General features: G+C 38.8%; 1 protein-coding gene across 16 annotated transcripts in view; it reads left to right on the top strand.

The window, feature by feature from the left end:
• Nucleotides 1–23599, top strand: part of wnd (Mitogen-activated protein kinase kinase kinase 13 wallenda) — a 216016-nt gene that overhangs the window by 174535 nt on the left and 17882 nt on the right. For 11 of the 16 annotated variants that reach the window (XM_070082208.1, XM_070082211.1, XM_070082212.1 and 8 more), the window contains 7 exons: nucleotides 9807–10051; nucleotides 17707–17893; nucleotides 19467–19658; nucleotides 20741–20899; nucleotides 21818–22085; nucleotides 22840–22959; nucleotides 23165–23271. In XM_070082208.1, the coding sequence (XP_069938309.1) occupies nucleotides 9807–10051; nucleotides 17707–17893; nucleotides 19467–19658; nucleotides 20741–20899; nucleotides 21818–22085; nucleotides 22840–22959; nucleotides 23165–23271 (1278 nt within the window). Of the gene's footprint in view, nucleotides 1–147; nucleotides 493–3782; nucleotides 4572–9806; nucleotides 10052–17706; nucleotides 17894–19466; nucleotides 19659–20740; nucleotides 20900–21817; nucleotides 22086–22839; nucleotides 22960–23164; nucleotides 23272–23599 lie in introns of those variants that run through there. The other 5 variants (XM_070082217.1, XM_070082218.1, XM_070082216.1 and 2 more) reach the window with 4 other exon arrangements.

Raw genomic sequence — 23599 nt, 5'->3', positions numbered from 1 at the left:
CCTGCTGCACGCCTCTTTTTGTTTGTGTGACTTTGTAAATGGTCCAGGCTGGTCCGAAACGTCGTCGTAAGGTTTTCTCACATATGTGCGGGTTATTTGTCACGGTATTGTGGCTTTTGGCTCTTTCTGGGTGTAAGGAAACTTGCCCATACGTTTCGCCTGAATATCATCCTACTCCATGCAGTTGTCAGCAGAATGTTCTTACCACTGTGGTACTGGTGACCCCCGATAACGTGATGTTGATAGTTGGCAGTGTAGCAGAGATGGTGGTAGGGGTGGTAGTGTTAGTGGTGGTGAAGCACGTGAGGTGCGCACGCATCATCCCACATTCCACCTTCACTGCTGGTAGCTTGGTTGTTGTTGTGGTGGTGCTGGTGGTGCTCGACCTGTGGCATGAACATTACAATATCTTGTGTCACTCTCTTTGGCTCCTCCCTGGCGATATCATGGAACTAAGATGCTCCAACACTGGATCGTGATTCCAAATATTATGTACGAAAAATGGAGGGAGTCAGTTGTGAAATACACCGATTTGGCTTGCGAATTATGTCAACAAATTCTATTAGGACATAAGAGACCACAGCAGTGTTATTGTTAATGATACACCGCAGTAGAGACAGTGAATGCCGCTGCTATTATGGATCTATAATGCTGAACTGCTGCCTGTGCCAGCTCGGTCAAGTTGAAGGACATTACTCTGAGGTTCACTGACCAGAGCGGGAACAATAAAGGTCACTTCGGGAGATCGCTGTGTCGCACAAAGGGTTAAAATCAATGGAGGCGCCTGGAAATAAAATAAGGAAGTAACTGAAGCTATGATACGAGTTTTTATAGTACCTGGAACTGTTTTGTTTGTTGATGGTGCCAATGTGAGTGAGCATCGACCAGCTAGTGTGTGTGTGTCTCAGGCCAGTGATGCTTGCAGAGCGTAACAGTCCTTCCTCAAGACCGTAGTAGTGTGTTTTGTACGTGATGATGGTAATACCACGGTGTGTGGGTTGATGAGTTAATAGACATTATGCAACACTTGGGTATCTTTGTTGTGGAAACGTTTCGCCAGCCAGTGGCTTCTTCAGTCCACTGCGGAGAAACGTGGAAGACGAGGAGGAGTTTGAGGTAATCAGTCTCTCAGCCTGGAGTAGAAATGTTCAATCCATCGGACGGAACACTTCGACTCCAGGCTGAGGGACTAATTACCTCATCTTTTGTATATAGTTCTACTGTCTTCCAATTTTGTCCTCGAATTTGTATTGATAAAAGCCACTGGATGACGAAACGTCTACAGTGAAGATACCCAGACATTGTACGTGTGTCTTATTCTACATATTGTCGGTAGTGTATGCCATACATGTACCATAAAGAATTAGACACATGCACATCTGGGTTTCTGTATAAGTAGACTTTTCGCAATCCAGTGACTTTATCAATACAATACAAAGACATAATACACACCACATACAATGTTTCACGGAGGCTTGCAACATATATTGTTGAAATTTGCAAACTGGGAACCGAGATCTGTTACGACGTTCTCTGGGAGGAATTTATTAGCTATTGACACGGAAAGGTTCCCAAAGATTTTTCACCTGTTGTGTTATGACTTAGTATGATCCCGAAGAGGTCATACAACATGAACATCAATGTGTATTATACCTACCTACCTGGAGGGTATTCCGGGGATCAACGCCCCCGCGGCCCGGTCCACGACCAGGCCTCCCTGTGGATCAGGGCCTGTTCAGTTAGGCTGTTACTCCTGGCCGCACGTAGTCCAACGTATGAACCACAGCCCGGCTGATCAGGCACCGACTTTAATTATCTGCCCAGCTCTCTCTTGAAGACAACCAGGGGTCTACTGGTAATTCCCCTTATGCCTGGTAGGAGGCTGTTGAACAGTCTTGGGCCCCGGACACTTATGGCGTTTTCTCTTAGTGTACTAATGGCGCCCCTACTTTTCACTGGGGGTATGTTGCATCGCCTGCCAAGTCTTTTGCTTTCGTAGGGAGTGATTTCTGTGTGCAGATTAGGGACCATCCCTCTAGGATTTTCCAGGTGTAGAATATGATGTATCTCTCTCGCCTGCGTACCAGCGAGTACAAGTCAGGTTAGTAAGACACAATATATGTGGCTTATGGCGTTTTGTTGAGATGTTTCGCCCACCAGGTAAGACGAAACGTCTTCGTAATGAAACGCCATAAACAGTATAATGTGCCATAGACCGGCTGAGGGATGGGAGGTAATTATTTTTAATCCATGGAAGTGTTGGATAGTTCTAGTTCCTTGGATCAAAAGTCACTCATCAGCATCAAGACATTCCTACTCCCTTCCTCCTTTAGAATGAAGAACCATATTATTAACCTGTTCTTAGGTTAAGTTAGGTCAGGTTTGTCAGGAAACAGGACAAGTGTTTCCTGACGCGGGTCTCAGTTACACGATGCCCCGCAGCTGGAGATTTCGGTGATCTGACCGAGGCCTTCAGCTGGCTTACCAATCCGCCCTTTTAAAAAAATATGGTTATTAAGGAGCCCAGCGCCATGGTAATATTGTTTGGGTTCTCCCATAGTCTACAAATTTAAAAAAAAATTCGTAAACAGAAATCAAGAGTAGTGTTATATAACCCATTTTATATATATTAAGTCTGTCAAGTACGGTATATTATTGCAACTTCAAATAGAAAAATCGGACTTAAAGCCTGAGCCTAGTCCTAGGCTTCATTTCAGCCTTGACAAAGTCTAATTTGCCGGAGCTTCTCACCTGTAGGCTGCCAAGGATGGTCCTCAAACACATGTTACCACATTTTTGCAAATTATAAATAAAAAATACTTTATTTCCACATGATACAAAAGTTTTTTTTTCACAATTGGATGACAAATTTTAATGGTATACCTGGACAGCCCCTGGCTGTGGATCGCGTTTATTTGTAATTTGTTGAGTATTCATTGTACCAAAGTTTGTTTCAATCTTCTATCTATGAATTAATAGCGAAGTCTGAGTGTCCTTTATAATCTGCAATGAGTTGGGAAAAAGGGGAAATAATGGCGTAACCAGTGGTGGAGGAACCAGAAGTATCTTAATGATGTTTAACCGGAAGTTTGTGAGGAAGCCAGACAAAGTTGTGACACGCTAGCAGGTTGGTGACCTTTCGTGACCTCCTGAAGTCATGTGATACGCAACCTGTGTTCGCAGTAACGCTTACACTGACCGCCAAGTGTCACGAATACAGACTTCAGGTTTAAAGTTTGCCCTGCTGTGCTTCACAGGTTTAAGTTTTAAGTTACTGTTATGACGATCATCATCTTTATATTGAATCTGGCGGGTTTTATACAAACAAGACTTCCAGTGATTAACATGCTATATGCTTAGTACAGTGTCAAACTTTGTAAGGATCAGTGAATCCAGATGCAAGTCTGTTCACTGGGATATTTTGCTTATAAAACACTATGGTTTAAGGATTTCCTAGAATGATTTAAGTGTAATCTGTGATTATATACAATACGTTGATGTATGACAATAAACGTATACACATGCACGCCTTATGCCGGGTAGTACATGAAAGAAAATTTATGCTACGAGTACCGAGAATTAAAAGTATTTGTTCATTAAGGTATATGTAAGACCGTGTCCAGACTGTCTTGAGCTTCGACCTCTGCATACAATACCTACAATAGATGACAAAAGTATATTAAAATTACAAGACGGGTTTTGTGCGACTAAGTGCGTATACGATCGCAAAAACATGAATGTAACTTACAGAAATAAGACATAAACTTTACATTAAATTTCAGAACAGAACAAGAAGTTTACCAGAAGGTAGAACGCAATACTGGACAATCACATTGTAATGTCTTCATAAAGCAAAATAATGACCTTTGTTACAAGTGAATGGAGTGGCGCGTGTGTATGTGTAGTGAGAGATGTATACTGAGGTCCACACCAGCCCACTGCACTTCCAGGAACCACATAGCGTGACCCACTACAGAGCTGTCAGTTCCTGGAGCCTGGCTGCTCTCTACTAATCCTAAGACTTTGGAGATATGCTCATGCCCTTTGCGAATAAGGCACATATAATAGGTGGTTATTACTAGTAGTTAGGAAAAAATAAAAACTGTGAATGTAGGTTATTAATTATCATCAGGATTTGAAGGTATTGGAGAAGGAATGTGGCTCTGTTATTGATAAATGAGCCCTAACTTGTGTAGAAAACGAACTGTATATAAATCAACACACGTTTCAAGAAGTGAGGACTGTTGTCAAGCTGGCTGGGTTTGTTCAAGTCCAGGGGCGACCTTCAATAATTTGTGAGTTTGAGATGCGCAGTGCGCGAGGGACAGGTAGTACACAGACACCTTCACACAGGTGAACTGCTGAGGTAACTGCTGCTGAGACAGTCAACCCGTGTTAACAATGTGACTGGTGGTTAGTGCTGATATCTGTGCTTATTAGCGTTGAGACGTAAGGACTATGGTAAAGCATTTATTCGGAAATATTACCTGAGTGTTGGATGATACAGTTGGACTGATAATTAATTACCGAAGAAGAATAATGGATTTTGTGCTAAGAAGACGTAATAAAGGGTAAGTAATGATGTGATTTATGAACACACACACACACACACACACACACACACATACACACACACACACACACACACACACACACACACACACACACACACACACACACACACACACACACACACACACACACATACACACACACACACACACACACACACACACACACACACACACACACACACACACACACACACACACACATACACATACACACACACACAGACACAGACACACACACACACACACACACACACACACACAGACACACACACAGACACACACACACACACACACACACACACACACACACACACACACACACACACACACACACACACACACACATACACATACACACACACACAGACACACACACACACACACACACACACAGACACACACACACACACACACACACACACACACACACACACACACACACACACACACACACACACACACAAGGACAAGAATGTTACATTAATTGATGTCCATTTATTTGTATAATATTTTTTTTGTTACAAGTCTTCTCACTATAAGATAACTTGATAATGAACAATACAAAACATACAAAGAGTAAGCTGTTAGACTGGGTGAAAAAAAAACTTTCTATGTTAAAGAAAAATGTGAAATGCGTTAAGAAAGGAAATGCGATCACATGGCGGAGCTTACCAGTGGGGTACCACAAGGATCAGTGCTTGTCAGGATGTATCTAATGTGTCATTCTTCTTTCTTCTTCTTCTTCTTCTTCTTCTTCTTCTTCTTCTTCTTCTTATTATTATTATTATTATTATTATTATTATTATTATTATTAGTAGTAGTAGTAGTAGTAGTAGTAGTAGTAGTAGTAGTAGTAGTAGTAGTAGTAGTAGTAGTAGTAGTAGTAGTAGTAGTAGTAGTAGTAGCAGCAGCAGTAACAGTAATAATATTAGCAGTAATATATTCGCGAGAAAGTGTTAAAATCGTATAGATGACCTGGAGTTTACCTGGAGAGAGTTCCGGGGGTCAACGCCCCCGCGGCCCGGTCTGTGACCAGGTCTCCTGGTGGATCAGAGCCTGATCAACCAGGCTGTTACTGCTGGCTGCACGCAAACCAACGTACGAGCCACAGCCCGGCTGATCCGGAACTGACTTTAGGTGCTTGTCCAGTGCCAGCTTGAAGACTGCCAGGGGTCTGTTGGTAATCCCCCTTATGTATGCTGGGAGGCAGTTGAACAGTCTCGGGCCCCTGACACTTATTGTATGGTCTCTTAACGTGCTAGTGACACCCCTGCTTTTCATTGGGGGGATGTTGCATCGTCTGCCAAGTCTTTTGCTTTCGTAGTGAGTGATTTTCGTGTGCAAGTTCGGTACTAGTCCCTCTAGGATTTTCCAGGTGTATATAATCATGTATCTCTCCCGCCTGCGTTCCAGGGAATACAGGTTGAGGAACCTCAAGATGAATCGATGTTTCAGGTAAATGTAGAATCAAAATAAATAAAAACTTACAAGAAGACTTGCAAATTGAGCAGATGTACTAAATTATTATTATTATTAACATATTATTTAATGGTGAGAAAATTCCAACTGCTCTGATATGGAAAGAATGAATAACTCAGAGTGAACACAAGATACACAACACAAAAGGACCATCCACTTCAAGGTTCAACGTGTTGTGTACTCAGATATGATCTTCTGCATACCCCTGTTGTAACGCCTGGTTATTTGAGTTACTGTCACCTTCCTGTCAGCCTGAACCAGTCTCCTCTGACCTCTCGTTATCAAGTCGTTTTTACCCATTGAAATGCCTCTTACTGGATGGTCTCTATTTTTAACACCACTTTCTGCAACATACCATTGACAACCAAAGTAACATCACAATACTGACATACAATGATGACAAGATGAAGAATATTTATTCGTAAAAATCCACAGAGAGCAGCAGTTTCTGAGATACACTAACCATCCCGTCTGGCACCAACACTAAACACTCAAAATCACTTTAATCACATTACTTCCCTACTCAGATGTTCGGTCTCAGCAGCATCTGAACAACTTGACTATGTCTTCATGCTTCTAGGCAATGGGGTGCTGCCAAGTGATTGGCTGATAAGATATTTACAGTAGCGAACAGGTGTACCTAACAAAGTGGCTACTGTGTGTATTAAGTCTAGAGATATACATTACAGTGGAAACCAATGAAGAATGGCTGGAACCACAAATTTACCTATCTTAGAATGTTGAAGAAGAGGTAGTGTTAAATTTAAGGTGTCCCGTAGCTCGGTTGGTAGCGCACTCAGCTCATGCACTGAGGTCCGTGGTTCGATCCCCGGTATGAGTGGAACCATTAGGGCGTGTTTCCTTAAGACACTTGCTCTTTCTGTTCACCTAGCAGTAAATAGGTACCTGGGTGTTAGCCGACTGGTGTGGGTCGCATCCTGTGGCAAAATTAACCAAATTTGCCAGAAATGCTCTGCATAATTAGGAGCTTTCTATATAGTATGTCACTCATATCAACTATGGTCTGTATACGTTGTATGATGTACTTGTGCAAATAACTAAGAGAAAATAAGTGACTGTTTTTTTTCTGGAAGGGAACGTTATGCTAGGTATTATTATTATTATTAAAGATTAGCCGGTATTCTCCCGGCCCGGGCCTTTTCCAAGTGGTGGCCCGGCCTTGGCTCCCTCTTTAGGGAGTGTCTGAGACCTAAGTCTCCCATGGGAGGAGGCACAAGTACCTCCTCATCTTTGGGACCAACTGTCCCCAGGCCTAGCCACAAGCTAGGCCTCTCTGGTCTGCCATCCCCGCCCCAAGGGGGCAAATGGGAATGACAGTCTTATGAGCTAAAGGCTCGGGCTCAGGCACCTACCCTACCCTAGAAGGGTTAGGCATGGTGTCGATTATGCTAGGTAATTTACTCATATATTATAACGTAAGACAATTGTGGTCATTCAAAGATTGTGTAATTGTATCTAAATACATTTTTTTTTTTTAGAAATAAGACACGTATGCAACATCTGTCCAGTATCTTTATTTGATACGTCTTCCGATAATGGTACTGCAGGTGTTGCGTGTATCTTATTCCTCATCTTTTGTCGTTATTAGGTAACACATTCTTGTGGTTGCTCGTGGCTTGGTTGACAGCGTCCTCAGCTCACACTGAGGGTCCGGGATCGATCCCCGACACAGATGGAAACGTTGTGCATGTTTCCTTACACCTGTTGCCCCTGTTCACCTAGCAGTAAGTAGGTACCTGGGTGTTAGTCGACTGTTTTGGGGCGCATCCTGGGGGAGAAGATTAATCTAAGTTACCCGAAATGCTCTACATAACCATACTTTAATAATAATAATAATAATAATATTAATAATAATAATAATAATAATAATAATAATTATTATTATTATTATTATTATTATTATTATTATTATTATTATTATTATTATTATTATTATTATTATTATTATTATTATTATTATTATTACATATTGCCGAAGGTGGTGGCAAGAAAGTTACGGGAATCATTTACCGACTATGTTTGCTGGGTGGAACGTGCTCCAGGAGAAGGTTGTTTGTGCAAATTGCGGCAAAGTTTAAAACTAATTATGAAAAAAATGAAGGGGGGCACCATGAGCGTAACTCTGGTAATTTAACTAAATATAGGTAATTACACGCACACACTCCACCACCACCGCCACCGCCACCGCCACCGCCACCGCCACCGCCACCACCACCACCACCACCACCACCACCACTACTATCCTCACCCACTCGATATCTATTCCTTCCATTTTTACCCCTATTGCTACCTCTGCCAGATTTCACCCTAATTCCTATCCTTTGCACCCCTTCCCATCTATCATTTTTATTTGTCATGGCCCCCTCCCCCTTTCCCGCTCCCTCCATCCACCTCTTTTCCTTCCACTCCACCTATACCCTCCTCTTCCTGCTCTCAAAGGCACATATGTCTTGCTTAGCACTCACACCCATACCCTCCTTCAAACTGTATCTCCTCTAAACTCAATGTATTACACTTCTGCCCTTCCCCAGTAAATATCTCCCTCACACTATAATGACTGAACACACATCAAAATACAGCATATATGTACATAAATGAAACCTCGTCCAAGATCAGCAATATAAATTACTAATTTTACGAACATCGGAGCCTTATCGTATCGAAGTCACGGGTACCCAGATAAAGAAAGTGATAACGGATGCGGTCTTCCACAGGAGGATACTATATGATGAGAGGCAGAGGAGGCTTGGTTCTGCTAGCCAACAAGAACAAGAAATTCGTGGAAATGGTAATCCCAGGATAATCACTGAAGACCTCAGAGTGTTAGCTGCAGCCCATAACCAGCAACAAATATTCCTCCCTCCTCCTTGCAAGGCCCTTCAAGGGTGGCACTAAGAAATCAGCGTGTGCTGACGTTATGTTACCTCTTGGAAAGGATACTAAGATATAAGGTTCAGATTATTATTATTATTATTATTATTATTATTATTATTATTATTATTATTATTATTATAAAGCAAACAGTAAACCTGTATGGCCCATACAGCTCTGGCATTGATGATTATTATTATTATATTAAAAGCAATATGAAGGCAGTTCTGGTGGTGATCGCCCCTGCTGCCCAGTCCCAGATCAAGCCTTCTAGTTGATGGTCTGACCAGTCAAGCTGTTGGTGGTGCTAGTTGCATGCAATTCAGCATAGGCACCACAGCCCAGCCGATGAGCTAACTTCAGGAGTCTATCCAGTTTCCTTTTGAAGGGAGGGTGCCTAACAATCTTTGTTCCATAACATTTACCAGTTTTGACTCATCTCTTAGTGTGTTCACTGCACCCTTGCTTTTCAGTGGAGGTATTTTGCACTATCTGCCAAGCCTCTTGCTCTTGCAGGGAGTAATTTCGGTTTACAAATTTTGGGACCAGTCCCTCCAGAACTTTGTAGGTGTAAATCATGATGCATCTCTCTCTGGCCCACATTACATGGAACACAGTTCAAGGGTGCCCAGGCAGCCCCAGGGATTTAGGTGTATTACATTTACAGTTAGTATTTCATTTGCACTTATATATTTATATATAGTGTTAAGAATATGTAAGTTATTCAGCACAAAGAGTGATTGAGGTTCGATCCTTCGTCTGCTAGGACAGTACCCTTACAGCCAGGCTTCAAGACAGCTATTATATCCACAGGAAAGAGTTTACCATAAGTAGTGATATATGTAAACTTCGCTTCCCCAGTATGCTGCGGATGGAGGAGGAGCTTCACAACCTGCAGCTCCACTCACAGCGCTCCACGCCCCTGGAACCCTGCCCTCGCCTGCAGCAGGAAGGTTGCGAGGACATGAGTCCTGACTCTCCCACGGGGGTCCAGGTCAGGTACAGGGACGGTCACAGGGTCAACTGGTTCGAGGGAATCATCGGCTGTCTCAGACCTGTCTGGACCATCATCGGAAAGGCGGCGCTCAGCGAGAAACAAGCACAGAGTGAGTTCACTTTTTTTTTTTATTTTTAGTTTTAAAGACTATTCTGGCTTCAGTTTTACGCCGAAATGTATAGTACTCTCCATTGTCTTCTTTTTTCTTCTTCATGAAGGTTTGCTCCTGAAATTTACTAGTGTTTATATTACTATTAATGCATTCATGGGGAAGTGCTGAAGCGTATAGTGATCCTACAATATTTCCTTAAATGAAGGCTGTCAGATCAGAGCCAAGAAAGAGAAGGGCGTCTCTGTTTCCTATGATCAAGAGACTTTGATCACTCAACTATCAGAATTCATTCTGAATCCCAGAATCATGCCCAGAGTCCACATGAGTTTAAAATTATAGTTAAGGTACAGAATACTTAGGATTTAAGAATTTTAGATGGGGTAGGAAACATTGGGCGTGTTTCCTTACACTGGTTTTCCATGTTCACCCATCAGTAATAATGGGTGTCTGGATGTTAATCGACTGGTGTGGGTCGCATCCTGGGACAAAACTGACTTAATTTGCCCGAAATGCTCTGCACAAGCGGTTTTCTATGTAGTAGTACGTCAGTTAGGCCTGTATGTACATGTACCTGTAGAAATAAAGATATTTTATTATTATTATTATTATTATTATTATTATTATTATTATTATTATTATTATTATTATTATTATTATTATTATTATTATTATTATTATTGTTATTAAACAACTTAAACCTGGACTCGATGGTAAGGATTCAGTGTTTACTTTGAATTTATCACAGTTTACCCTATTTTAATAAGTTTTCTGTTTATATTCAATGTTGTGATGTGTCTTGGAGAGTGACCTTCTAATTCAGATAAGATGTAAATTTCTTCTGTGTAGCTTGGGATAATATTTTATTGTATTTTTAGTGACTTATTATGGTTTGTACGGTGTTTTATGTTCCAGAAATGAATCCTGATGATGGTAATTGATTTGTTACACAATGACATTTACTTCAATTAATGCCTTATTATTATTACATTCATGGGGGGGATGCTACACCCGTGGTAATGGAAGGCATTCAGGTTTGATTCAAGGGATTGGAGCATTGATTCAGTTACTTAGATCAACAGCCCCTCACCAGCACTAAAGAACCTCTCTTAAGGGGTCATTCAATGCCAAAAGATCACTATTCTTTCCCATGTGATATGAATTATATTTCTTCAGTTATAATACATACATACATACATACATACATACATACATACATACATACATACATACATACATACATACATACATACATACATACATACATACATACATACATATATATATATACATATATATATATATATATATATATATATATATATATATATATATATATATATATATATATATATATATATATATATATATATATATATATATATATGTATGTAATGTTGAAGGATCAGTTATGGAAGGAGAAAAGAGAATATGAATGTGTAAATTCAAGAATTATGTGGATTAAAGTAAAGGTTGGATGCGAGAAGTGGGTCATAATAAGCGTGTATGCACCTGGAGAAGAGAGGAATGCAGAGGAGAGAGAGATTTTGGGAGATGTTAAGTGAATGTATAGGAGCCTTTGAACCAAGTGAGAGAGTAATTGTGGTAGGGGACCTGAATGCTAAAGTAGGAGAAACTTTTAGAGAGGGTGTGGTAGGTAAGTTTGGGGTGCCAGGTGTAAATGATAATGGGAGCCCTTTGATTGAACTTTGTATAGAAAGGGGTTTAGTTATAGGTAATACATATTTTAAGAAAAAGAGGATAAATAAGTATACAAGATATGATGTAGGGCAAAATGACAGTAGTTTGTTGGATTATGTATTGGTAGATAAAAGACTGTTGAGTAGACTTCAGGATGTACATGTTTATAGAGGGGCCACAGATATATCAGATCACTTTCTAGTTGTAGCTACACTGAGAGTAAAAGGTAGATGGGATACAAGGAGAATAGAAGCATCAGGGAAGAGAGAGGTGAAGGTTTATAAACTAAAAGAGGAGGCAGTTAGGGTAAGATATAAACAGCTATTGGAGGATAGATGGGCTAATGAGAGCATAGGCAATGGGATCGAAGAGGTATGGGGTAGGTTTAAAAATGTAGTGTTAGAGTGTTCAGCAGAAGTTTGTGGTTACATTAAAGTGGGTGCGGGAGGGAAGAGGAGCGATTGGTGGAATGATGATGTGAAGAGAGTAGTAAGGGAGAAAAAGTTAGCATATGAGAAGTTTTTACAAAGTAGAAGTGATGCAAGGAGGGAAGAGTATATGGAGAAAAAGAGAGAGGTTAAGAGAGTGGTGAAGCAATGTAAAAAGAGAGCAAATGAGAGAGTGGGTGAGATGTTATCAACAAATTTTGTTGAAAATAAGAAAAAGTTTTGGAGTGAGATAAACAAGTTAAGAAAGCCTAGAGAACAAATGGATTTGTCAGTTAAAAATAGGAGAGGAGAGTTATTAAATGGAGAGTTAGAGGTATTGGAAAGATGGAGGGAATATTTTGAGGAATTGTTAAATGTTGATGAAGATAGGGAAGCTGTGATTTCGTGTATAGGGCAAGGAGGAACAACATCTTGTAGGAGTGAGGAAGAGCCAGTTGTGAGTGTGGGGGAAGTTCGTGAGCAGTAGGTAAAATGAAAGGGGGTAAGGCAGCCGGGATTGATGGGATAAAGATAGAAATGTTAAAAGCAGGTGGGGATATAGTTTTGGAGTGGTTGGTGCAATTATTTAATAAATGTATGGAAGAGGGTAAGGTACCTAGGGATTGGCAGAGAGCATGCATAGTTCCTTTGTATAAAGGCAAAGGGGATAAAAGAGAGTGCAAAAATTATAGGGGGATAAGTCTGTTGAGTATACCTGGCGAAGTGTATGGTAGAGTTATTATTGAAAGAATTAAGAGTAAGACGGAGAATAGGATAGCAGATGAACAAGGAGGCTTTAGGAAAGGTAGGGGGTGTGTGGACCAGGTGTTTGCAGTGAAACATATAAGTGAACAGTATTTAGATAAGGCTAAAGAGATCTTTGTGGCATTTATGGATTTGGAAAAGTTGTATGACAGGGTGGATAGGGGGGCAATGTGGCAGATGTTGCAGGTGTATGGTGTAGGAGGTAGGTTACTGAAAGCAGTGAAGAGTTTTTACGAGGATAGTGAGGCTCAAGTTAGAGTATGTAGGAAAGAGGGAAATTATTTCCCAGTAAAAGTAGGCCTTAGACAAGGATGTGGGATGTCACCATGGTTGTTTAATATATTTATAGATGGGGTTGTAAGAGAAGTAAATGCGAGGGTCTTGGCAAGAGGCGTGGAGTTAAAAGATAAAGAATCACACATAAAGTGGGAGTTGTCACAGTTGCTCTTTGCTGATGACACTGTGCTCTTGGGAGATTCTGAAGAGAAGTTACAGAGATTAGTGGATGAATTTGGTAGGGTGTGCAAAAGAAGAAAATTAAAAGTGAATACAGGAAAGAGTAAGGTTATAAGGATAACAAAAAGATTAGGTGATGAAAGTTTGGATATCAGATTGGAGGGAGAGAGTATGGAGGAGGTGAATGTATTCAGATATTTGGGAGTGGACGTGTCAGCGGATGGGTCTATGAAAGATGAGGTGAATCATAGAATTGATGAGGGGAAAAGGGTGAGTGGTGCACTTAGGAGTCTGTGGAGACAAAGAACTTTGTCCTTGGAGGCAAAGAGGGGAATGTATGAGAGTATAGTTTTACCAACGCTCTTATATGGGTGTGAAGCATGGGTGATGAATGTTGCAGCGAGGAGAAGGCTGGAGGCAGAGGAGATGTCATGTCTGAGAGCAATGTGTGGTGTGAATATAATGCAGAGAATTCGTAGTTTGGAAGTTAGGAGGAGGTGCAGGATTACCAAAACTGTTGTCCAGAGGGCTGAGGAAGGGTTGTTGAGGTGGTTCGGACATGTGGAGAGAATGGAGCGAAACAGAATAACTTCAAGAGTGTATCAGTCTGTAGTGGAAGGAAGGCGGGGTAGGGGTCGGCCTAGGAAAGGTTGGAGGGAGGGAGTAAAGGAGGTTTTGTGTGCGAGGGGCTTGGACTTCCAGCAGGCATGCGTGAGCGTGTTTGATAGGAGTGAATGGAGACAAATGGTTTTTAATACTTGACGTGCTGTTGGAGTGTGAGCAAAGTAACATTTATGAAGGGGTTCAGGGAAACCGGCAGGCCGGACTTGAGTCCTGGAGATGGGAAGTACAGTGCCTGCACTCTGAAGGAGGGGTGTTAATGTTGCAGTTTAAAAACTGTAGTGTAAAGCACCCTTCTGGCAAGACAGTGATGGAGTGAATGATGGTGAAAGTTTTTCTTTTTCGGGCCACCCTGCCTTGGTGGAAATCGGCCAGTGTGATAATAATAAAAAATAATGTATATATATATATATGTATATATACATATATATATATATATATATATATATATATGTCGTGCCGAATATGTAAAACTGGTCAATTAGCAAGAACTCATTTAAAATTAAGTCCTTTCTAAAATTTTCTCTTACACGTTTAAAGATATATTTTTTTCATTAATGTTGATGTAAAAATTTATAATTTTGCACCAAAAGGAACTTAGAAAACTTACCTAACCTTATTATAACAAGAACAATTTATTTTAGCCTAACCCAACTAAATATATTTTAGATTTGTTTACAATAATTTAATACTAAATAAACACAGTGAAATATATTTTTTTCGTTAGGTTCAGAATGATTTTGGCGAAATTATTGCATACACAAATTTTCACTTGTCCTATATGGCAAGATGAACGTTGCTATTTAAGCCAAGATCGCAAGTTCTGCCTATTCGGCATGACATATATATATATATATATATATATATATATATATATATATATATATATATATATATATATATATATATATAAAATAATATATATATATATATATATATATATATATATATATATATATATATATATATATATATATATATATATATATATATATATATATACACTGTACATTATATACAGCATACAGTGGACCCCCGACCAACGAAGGCATCATTTAGCGATAAATTTGACTAACGAAGCGTTTGAACATAAAATTTTTGGCCCGACCAACGATGAAAAACTCCAACATGATTCCTCTCAGACCAGTCCACGTGTCCAGTCTGGCCTGAGCGCCTTAGCTGTCCTGCCTTCAGTTAGTGTTAGTGAGGTCGCATCCATGCATACATTCGGCACATTTTGTGTTATTCCAGCGTTTTTATTGCTTGTAACTGCAAAATAAGCCACCATGGGCCCCAGGAAAGCTTCTAGTGCTAACCCTGTGGTAAAAAGGGTGAGAATTACAATTGAAATGAAGAAGGAGATCATCACAAAGTATGAAACAGGAATATGTGTCTCAGAGCTGGCCAGGTTGTATAACAAACCCCAATCAACCATCGCTACTATCTTGGCTAACAAAAAGGCAATTAAGGAAGCTGTTGTTGCAAAAGGTGCAAGTATGTTTTCGAAACAGAGATCGCAAGTACTCGAAGATGTTGAGAGACTTATTGGTGTGGATAAACGAAAAACAGATATCGGGAGATAGCATCTCTCAAGCGATCATATGTGAAAAAGCAAGGCAGTTGCATGACGATTTAATTAAAAAAATGCCTGCAACTAGTGGTGATGTGAGTGAATTTAAGGCCAGCAAAGGTTGGTTTGAGAGATTCAAGAATCGTAGTGGCACACATGTGTGATAAGGCATGGTGAGGCTGCCAGTTCGGACAAAAAAACGGCTGAAAAATATGTGCAGGAATTCAAGGAGTACATAGAGGCTGATGGATTGAAGCCCCAACAAGTGTTTAATTGTGACGAAACAGGTCTGTTTTAGAAGAAAATGCCAAACAGGACCTACATTACACAGGAGGAAAACACACTCCCAGGACACAAGCCTGGGAGTGCTAACCCTGAGAAGCCTATGCCAGTTGTGGAATCTATTGTGACATTGGGGAAGTCCTTGGGGTTGGAGGTTAGTGGGGAGGATGTGGAAGAGTTGGTGGTGGACGACCATGAAGAACTAACCACTGATGAGCTGCAAGAGCATCTGCAACAGCAAGAGGCCACAACTGAGGAAATTGCTTCAGAGGAGGGGAGAAAGAAATTAAGGAAGTTGCCTTCTTCAAAGATTAAGGAAATGTGTTCAGAGTGGGTTGACATCCAAACCTTTATGGATGAAAATCACCCTAACACAGCTATTGCAAGCCGTGTTGGTGACTATTACAATGACAATGTTGTGGCCCATTTTAGGAAAATCTTAAAGGAACGCGAGGTACAGAGCTCTATGGACAGATTTTTGGTGCGACAGAGGTCCAATGACTCTCAAGCTGGTCCTAGTGGCATTAAAAAACAAAGAAGGGAAGTAACCCCTGAAAAAGACTTGCTTCATCAAGTCCTCATGGAAGGGGATTCCCCTTCCAAAAAACACTAACATTCATCTCCCCTCCTCCCATCCCATCACTCATCACCACATCCTCAATAAAGGTAAGTGTCATTTATTCTTCATTACACAATGTACATATGCAAAACAACCACTGTGAAAGAATAGTGAAATTCCAAGCGCTTTCGTGACTACTCACATTATCAAGGAACAATAAAAGTAATACATCAAAGGAAGGCATATAAAGAGTCTAGACCGCACCTCACCATCACATCCCACAACAAAGCAACATCTGACGTGCGATGAAACGCGACTCATGAGAAAGAGAACACTGCAGCAGGCCTGCTGGCCCAACTAGACAGGTCCTTCACGGCAACCCACAAACAAACTATTCTACCCAAGAATTAAGATTTATTATTTGTCCAATGTATTATTAAACTCTTCCCAAATTCTATTAATTATAAATGGATCTAATTTATATAAACCAACAGAAATACTCATATTATTTTTAAAACTGCTTTTTATGAAGTGAGATTCAATTATATATTTCTATCGACCATGGACTTGCTTGATACAACTTTCTCAACTTTTTGAAAATCAATTCGATGGTTAAAATCTCTCACATGAATAAATAGAGCATTGGAATCTTGTCCAGTTCTAGTGCTATATTTATGTTGTTTTAATCTTAGTTCGAGACTTTTACCAGTTTGACCCTAATAAACTTTGTCCCAAATTTTACAAGGAATCTTATAGACACATCTGTCAGCATTTTGGGGGAATTCTTTATCAAAATTTTTTTTTACTGTATCAAGATTTTGAAATACAACTTTGATATTAAAAGTCTTAAGAAAAGAAGACATATCAATCAAGTTTTCATGGTAAGGGAGAACCAGCATACATATGTATACATGTATTGTGCATCTATCCTTCTATTTGTGTGTAGGAAAATGTATATTTTATGTGGTAAAAATATTTTTTTTCATACTTTTGGATATCTTGAACAGATTAATTTCATTGTCATTATTTCTTATGGGGAAAATTAATTCAACCAATGATAATTTCATCTAACAATGAGCTCTCTGGAATGCATTAATATCATTGGTCGAGGGTCCACTGTATTATATTTTAATGTAGTGCAGTGCTGTTTGACCCCAGTAGGTTTAGCTCTAAGTTTTGATTATAATAACAATTTAATGACGTAGTATAGTACGTATATTTCATATCAATACTGCATGCTTGTGTTATGGCTGAAGTTTAAATCAATTTGCAGCAGACAACTGGGAGATTCCCTTCGAGGAAGTGTCCAACCTACAATGGCTTGGTTCAGGTGCTCAGGGGGCGGTGTTCAGGGGTCAGCTACGAGGAACCTGGGTGGCCATCAAGAAGGTGCGAGAACAGAAAGAAACTGACATAACCCACCTGAGGAAACTGAATCACCCTAACATTGTTCAGTTCATGTGAGTCTTGGAACAATGTTGAGGCTGTGTGTAGAGTGTAGTTATCTGGCAGTTATTACCTTTAAGCTTTAAATAATAAGATTTTTTTATTATTATAATCAAAAAGAAGTTAAATAATAAGATACTACAAGGACCCCAGTGGAAATAAGTCACTCTGTCTGACTTTTTTGGGTTATCCTAGGTACTTTACACATATTCTGCTATGTATGATAATCTATGTAACTGTATATGTGTATACCTGAATAAACTTACACAAATGCTGCTATATGATAATTTATATAACTGTATTTATGTATACTTGTACCTGAATAAACTTACATATGCCTCCATTACTTTGAGATTATCTCATACTGTTTCTTTTCTGGTAAGATTGGCAGGAATAATACAAAAATATAATATTATTAGTTTATTTAGGTACAGGTACACATAAGTACAGTTACACAAATTCAGGTGACTACAATTATCATACATATTAACATATGTGTAAATTACCTAGGATAACCCAAAAAAGTCAAAGTGACTTATTTCTGTTGGGGTCCTTGTACATTATCATATGTTCCAGAATATGATTCCTGATACTGTTGATGGATTTATCAGTGAAATGTTGATTTGCTCATTAAAACATATCTTATGACGATGCCTGAGTCTTTTCCACCTTCCAAAATTAAAATGTATGAATGGGAGCCTTTCAGGACATAGTAAGGCAGTTTGTATTATTGTATTAACAATAAAATACGTACTAAGTGAAATGGGCCACATAGCATTAACAGGGTTTATATAAATGCTTACATGGATAATAATGACCTAATTCCTGTTATAATCATGTGAAATGTCATTTAGATTAGGGTATCTGTGCAATGCAGTGTATCAAAATTTTGATAATAAAAATGTTATTATCTGTAAATTCGAGGAAAAAATCTCTTATTTCAAGTTATTGATTTGCATTTGATACTTTATATCAACTACTGAAGGAATCCTTCAGTAGTTGAAAGAAAGATGATTGGTCTCATGTGCAGATTGTTCAAGTTGCAAGCAACTTGTTTCTTATACAGTGGACCCCCAGTTAACGATATTTTTTTCACTCCAGAAGTATGTTCAGGTGCCAGTACTGACCGAATTTGTTCCCATAAGAAATATGTGAAGTAGATTAGTCCATTTCAGACCAACAAACATACACGTACAAACGCACTTACATAAATACACTTATATAATTGGTCGCATTCGGAGGTAATCGTTATGCGGGGGTCCACTGTACATTATTATAATACCCAAGACTTATATTTGTAATAAAATTCAGGTGTGATTTTATTAAAAGTACATAAACTTTTTTGCATGACATTTATTTAGTGGGTTTTATATATACAGTAGTAATATTGCATTTAGGATACACAGTAGGATGTGTTTATTTTTATATGGAGAATCTAGATAGAATTGTAAATGCAAAGTACAGTAATACAGCTAAGATAATTGAATTTTCTTTTGTAATTGATTTTACAAAATTATTCTCTGTTAATGCATATACAGTTGGCTGTATTTACATATAAGGAGTTAAGATACTGATTTACCTTTTCAGGGGTGTATGTACTGCTGCTCCATGTTACTGTATTGTAATGGAATATTGTCCCTATGGCCCACTCTACAACCTCCTCAAGGATGGCCGCGACATCCCTCCGGATAGAGTTGCAAACTGGGCCAAGGAAATTGCATCGGGAATGAATTACTTACACCAACACAAGATCATTCACAGAGATCTCAAAAGTCCAAAGTAAGATTTAAATAGTACAGTATAATGTTGGCTTCTCATTTTTTAAATGAAATGTGTGTGTGCATGATTTACAAGGTTTCGTATTTGAATAACCCACACTTCTGAGAGGAAACTCGCAACAATGTTTGTCCGTTATGGACCGTTATCGAGTCAAAACTCAGCAAGAAAAAGGAGAGAAGACTAGAATACAGGTCAGAAAAAGAGAAGGGAAAATGGGTCAGTAGTGGTGGTAGTAATAATAATAGTAGTGTTAGTATTATAGTGATACTAGTAATAGTATTAGCAGCAGCAATAGTTGTAATAGCAATAGTGGTAATAGTAAGTAAATGTATAAAAGACTTGCACACATATTATCAAACAAGCTTCACCCTGCCCACCACTAGACACAGCAGTCAGGTGATATGGTGCCGAACTTCTCTTCTGCTTAGGTGCCTTCCTGACAGTGTGAGCTTATATTTTTCTTATCCTTTTGTACTGTACATTAAGAGTGTCCAAGTCCCAAAATGTTTTCATTAAACATTTCCCAAAGTAAGTGCTTTGTATCTTTTTCAACAGGAAGATGGCACTTTCAGAAACTGGAAAAGGGATAGGTAGCTTCATGTGCAGTACTTGGGTATCTTTATTGCTGAAACATATCACCTGTATATTAGGTTTCTTCAGTCCAGTTTAGTACAGGCAGGTCATACAGCAGGTTAGGTTCTAAGCTGCTGCTGTGAAATGAAACATAGCCTTTTTTCACTTTCAAATGCATATAAAAGCATGATAACATGTTTACACTATTATATATTAAGTGAATAATAAAGCTAGGCCTAAAATATGCATATAAAATACACCTATTACTTATTTTAAAATATTTTTGTCCTTAGCTTATAATGAGTGGTGAATATATTTATTGTAGGACGTTTGAATAAATGAAGAATGGTTATAATTGCAAGCTGCTGTATTAGCAAAATGCTGTAAAGTGAGTCCCTCCTGTATTCATGTGTATAATTCTCAATAATTATATCCTTAATGATCTATTGCATTTGCTTTTTTCCTTTAAATGGTTTACAGTTTACTTCATTATTTATGGACCTTTTCAGTGTCCTCATTGGTAGCAATCAAGAAGTGAAAATAAGCGATTTTGGAACTTGCCGAGAGTGGAATGACGTCAGCACGCGAATGAGTTTTGCAGGAACGTTGGCCTGGATGGCACCAGAAGTTATTCGTAATGAACCTTGTAATGAGAAGGTTGATATATGGTGAGTTTTGTCTTTCAATACTCCATTTTCTAATGTTTTAGTCACAAGAAAGTGCTGAAAGAGTTCTGTAAAACCTCCATTTAATGGACCAGGGATAGGGAGGGGGTGAATGAGTTTGTGGCCAGTGATGGTAATTGTGGTGGATAAAGATTAAAGATGAAGTTGTTTTGCTGTGATAACAGTAATGGAAAATTCTGTAACCAACAGACTTTATCCACTGCTTCTGAATCGGTCAACTCAGTGGATTTTGTCCTTTATTTGCAAAGTCTGTTAAATTGAGGTTCATTAGATCACGAGTTTACTGTATCTCATAAGCTCTTGTAGCAAGTATTGTTTGGTAAGACATATATGCAACAGTTAGGTATCTTTATTTCGAAACATTTCGCCTACACAGTAGGCTTCTTCAGTCGAGTACAGAAAAGTTGACAGAAGCTGAACAGACTTGAAGACGATGTAATCAGTCCATCAGCTTCTATAAACTTTTCTGTACTCAACTGAAGAAGCCTACTGTGTAGGCGAAACATTTCGAAATAAAGATACCTAACTGTTTCATATGTGTCTTACCAAACAACCTGTCGGTATTTTATACCATTTCAATGTTCAGCAAGTATTGTATCAGTAATAATTATTATTATTTTTATATTCGTGTTTTGTGCAAAATTGTTGATAACACAGATATCCATAACTAGACATCATAAATAATTATAGCATTCTTGGGTAGATTTCTGAAACACTCTTCATGCTGTTCTATAACAAATTTAATATTTATTTTGTATATAACAATGCTGCCTTATTGAGATAATAAAATATTAGCTCATTTAAAACCATGTATCCAATTTATAAAATATAATAAAAAATGTTGGCATATTGGTATGTAAAGCTTGCCAGTGATTTATCTGGTATTTGTATTTCTTCTAGGTCTTTTGGTGTAGTATTATGGGAGCTGCTGACTTGCGAAATCCCTTACCGTGACGTCGACAATTCTGCCATCATCTATGGTGTGGGTTCCAACTCCTTACATTTACCCATCCCCTCCACCTGTCCTGACGGCTTTAGATTAATTGTTCAGATGTGTTGGAACAGTAAACCTAGAAATAGGCCATCTTTTAAATATATTCTGATGCATCTTGACATTGCCGCTGTAGAAATTCGCAGCACTCCTCCAGAAACATATTTTAAAACCCAGGTGAGCTTATAATGCCCTAAGGTTAATTTCTTTTATGATTTAAAGATTTACAGTAGGACCTCTGTATCCGTGGGGGATAAGTTCCAAGCCCTACCGCGGATACCCAAAACCACTGATAGTAGCGAACTCTATATTTATTACAATCATGGGGAGCACTAAACCCATAGGATTATACAGTGCCTGGGAGGGGGTTGCAGATGGAAGGTATTCAGGCTTAATTCAGGGTTTTAGTTCTTATCAATATAAATAAAGGATAACAATCTGTTTAAGTGCTAAACATGTATGGGTTATACAGCAACAATATAAATATACAGTGGTACCTCGAGTTTCGAACAGCTCCCAACTCGAACAATTATGTAAGTGTATTTTTGTAAGTGCTTTTGTAAGTGCATTTTTGGGAGTCTGAAACGAACTAATCTAACTTATATTATTCCTTGTGGGAACAAATTCGTTCGATATCGGCACTCAAACAGCCTTCTGGAACGAATTAGGTTCGTAACTCAAGGTACCACTGTATTTTTATTTTTGTTGTTAATCACTGGGTAAATTAGAGTACCAGTACTCTACTCATGAAATTATATTCTTCATTGGTTAATAAAACCAACTTTACATGTTGATATAATATATCATTCTTTAACAGATTATCTTGGGTGGGAATAATAGAGCTTTTTGAAATTTTGCATGTTCCATAAATATTTGGGGATTTTTTTGTTGTTGTTGTTGTTGCTCATTGTTGCACAACTTCCTTTTTCAGATGTCATGGAAGGCAGAGATTCGACAACAAATGGCATCTATGAACTCTAGAGGGTCACATATTCCACGTATAGAAGAAGATTTGGTGAAACGGCGTCATGATGAGCTCAAACATGCGCAGGTGAGATAAAAAAAATGCCCATTAAGTTCAGAACTGTCTGATAAGTTAAATTGTCATATTCATGTGCCTCAGCCTTGGTGGGAAACAGCCACTGTGTTAAAAAAATCATGTGAGCATCATTTAACAGCTGACATATCAAAACATATAAAAATCTAATATTATTGTAAATACTGTTCATTTTAATACATTAATTTGGTAATTGCAGGATATACGTGAGCATTGGGAACGAAAACTGGTAATTGCTAATGATTTGTACCTAGAGCTGTCTGCAGCAATGCTTCAACTTGAACAACGAGAAAAAGAGCTTCTGAAGTAAGTTTATAATAAATGTTTTTGTTTTTCAGCCTCTCAAGGGAGGTTCCTTGATGCTGTTGAGGGGCTCTTGATCACAGGAATTGGATCTGTGCTCCAGTTCCCTGCATTAAGTCTGAGTACTTTTCATCTCCCTTCTCCCACAGGTGCTGTATAATCCCAGCAGGTTTAGTGCTCCCCCATGTTTATAATAATAAGAGTTTGTTTTTCAGCATGAAAACATAAGTTAAGCTTCAGACAGTTAGTGGTAACTCGTGTAAATACTCTACTGTAATATTTCCTAAATATATGTTATTATTATTATTATAATCATGGGGGAGCACTAAAC

The sequence above is a fragment of the Cherax quadricarinatus genome, chromosome 7 (genome assembly GCF_038502225.1).
Source record: "Cherax quadricarinatus isolate ZL_2023a chromosome 7, ASM3850222v1, whole genome shotgun sequence".
Lineage (NCBI taxonomy): Eukaryota > Metazoa > Arthropoda > Malacostraca > Decapoda > Parastacidae > Cherax > Cherax quadricarinatus.
The sequence above is the reverse complement of the archived record's forward strand: the minus strand, read 5'-3'. Positions and strand labels throughout refer to the sequence as shown.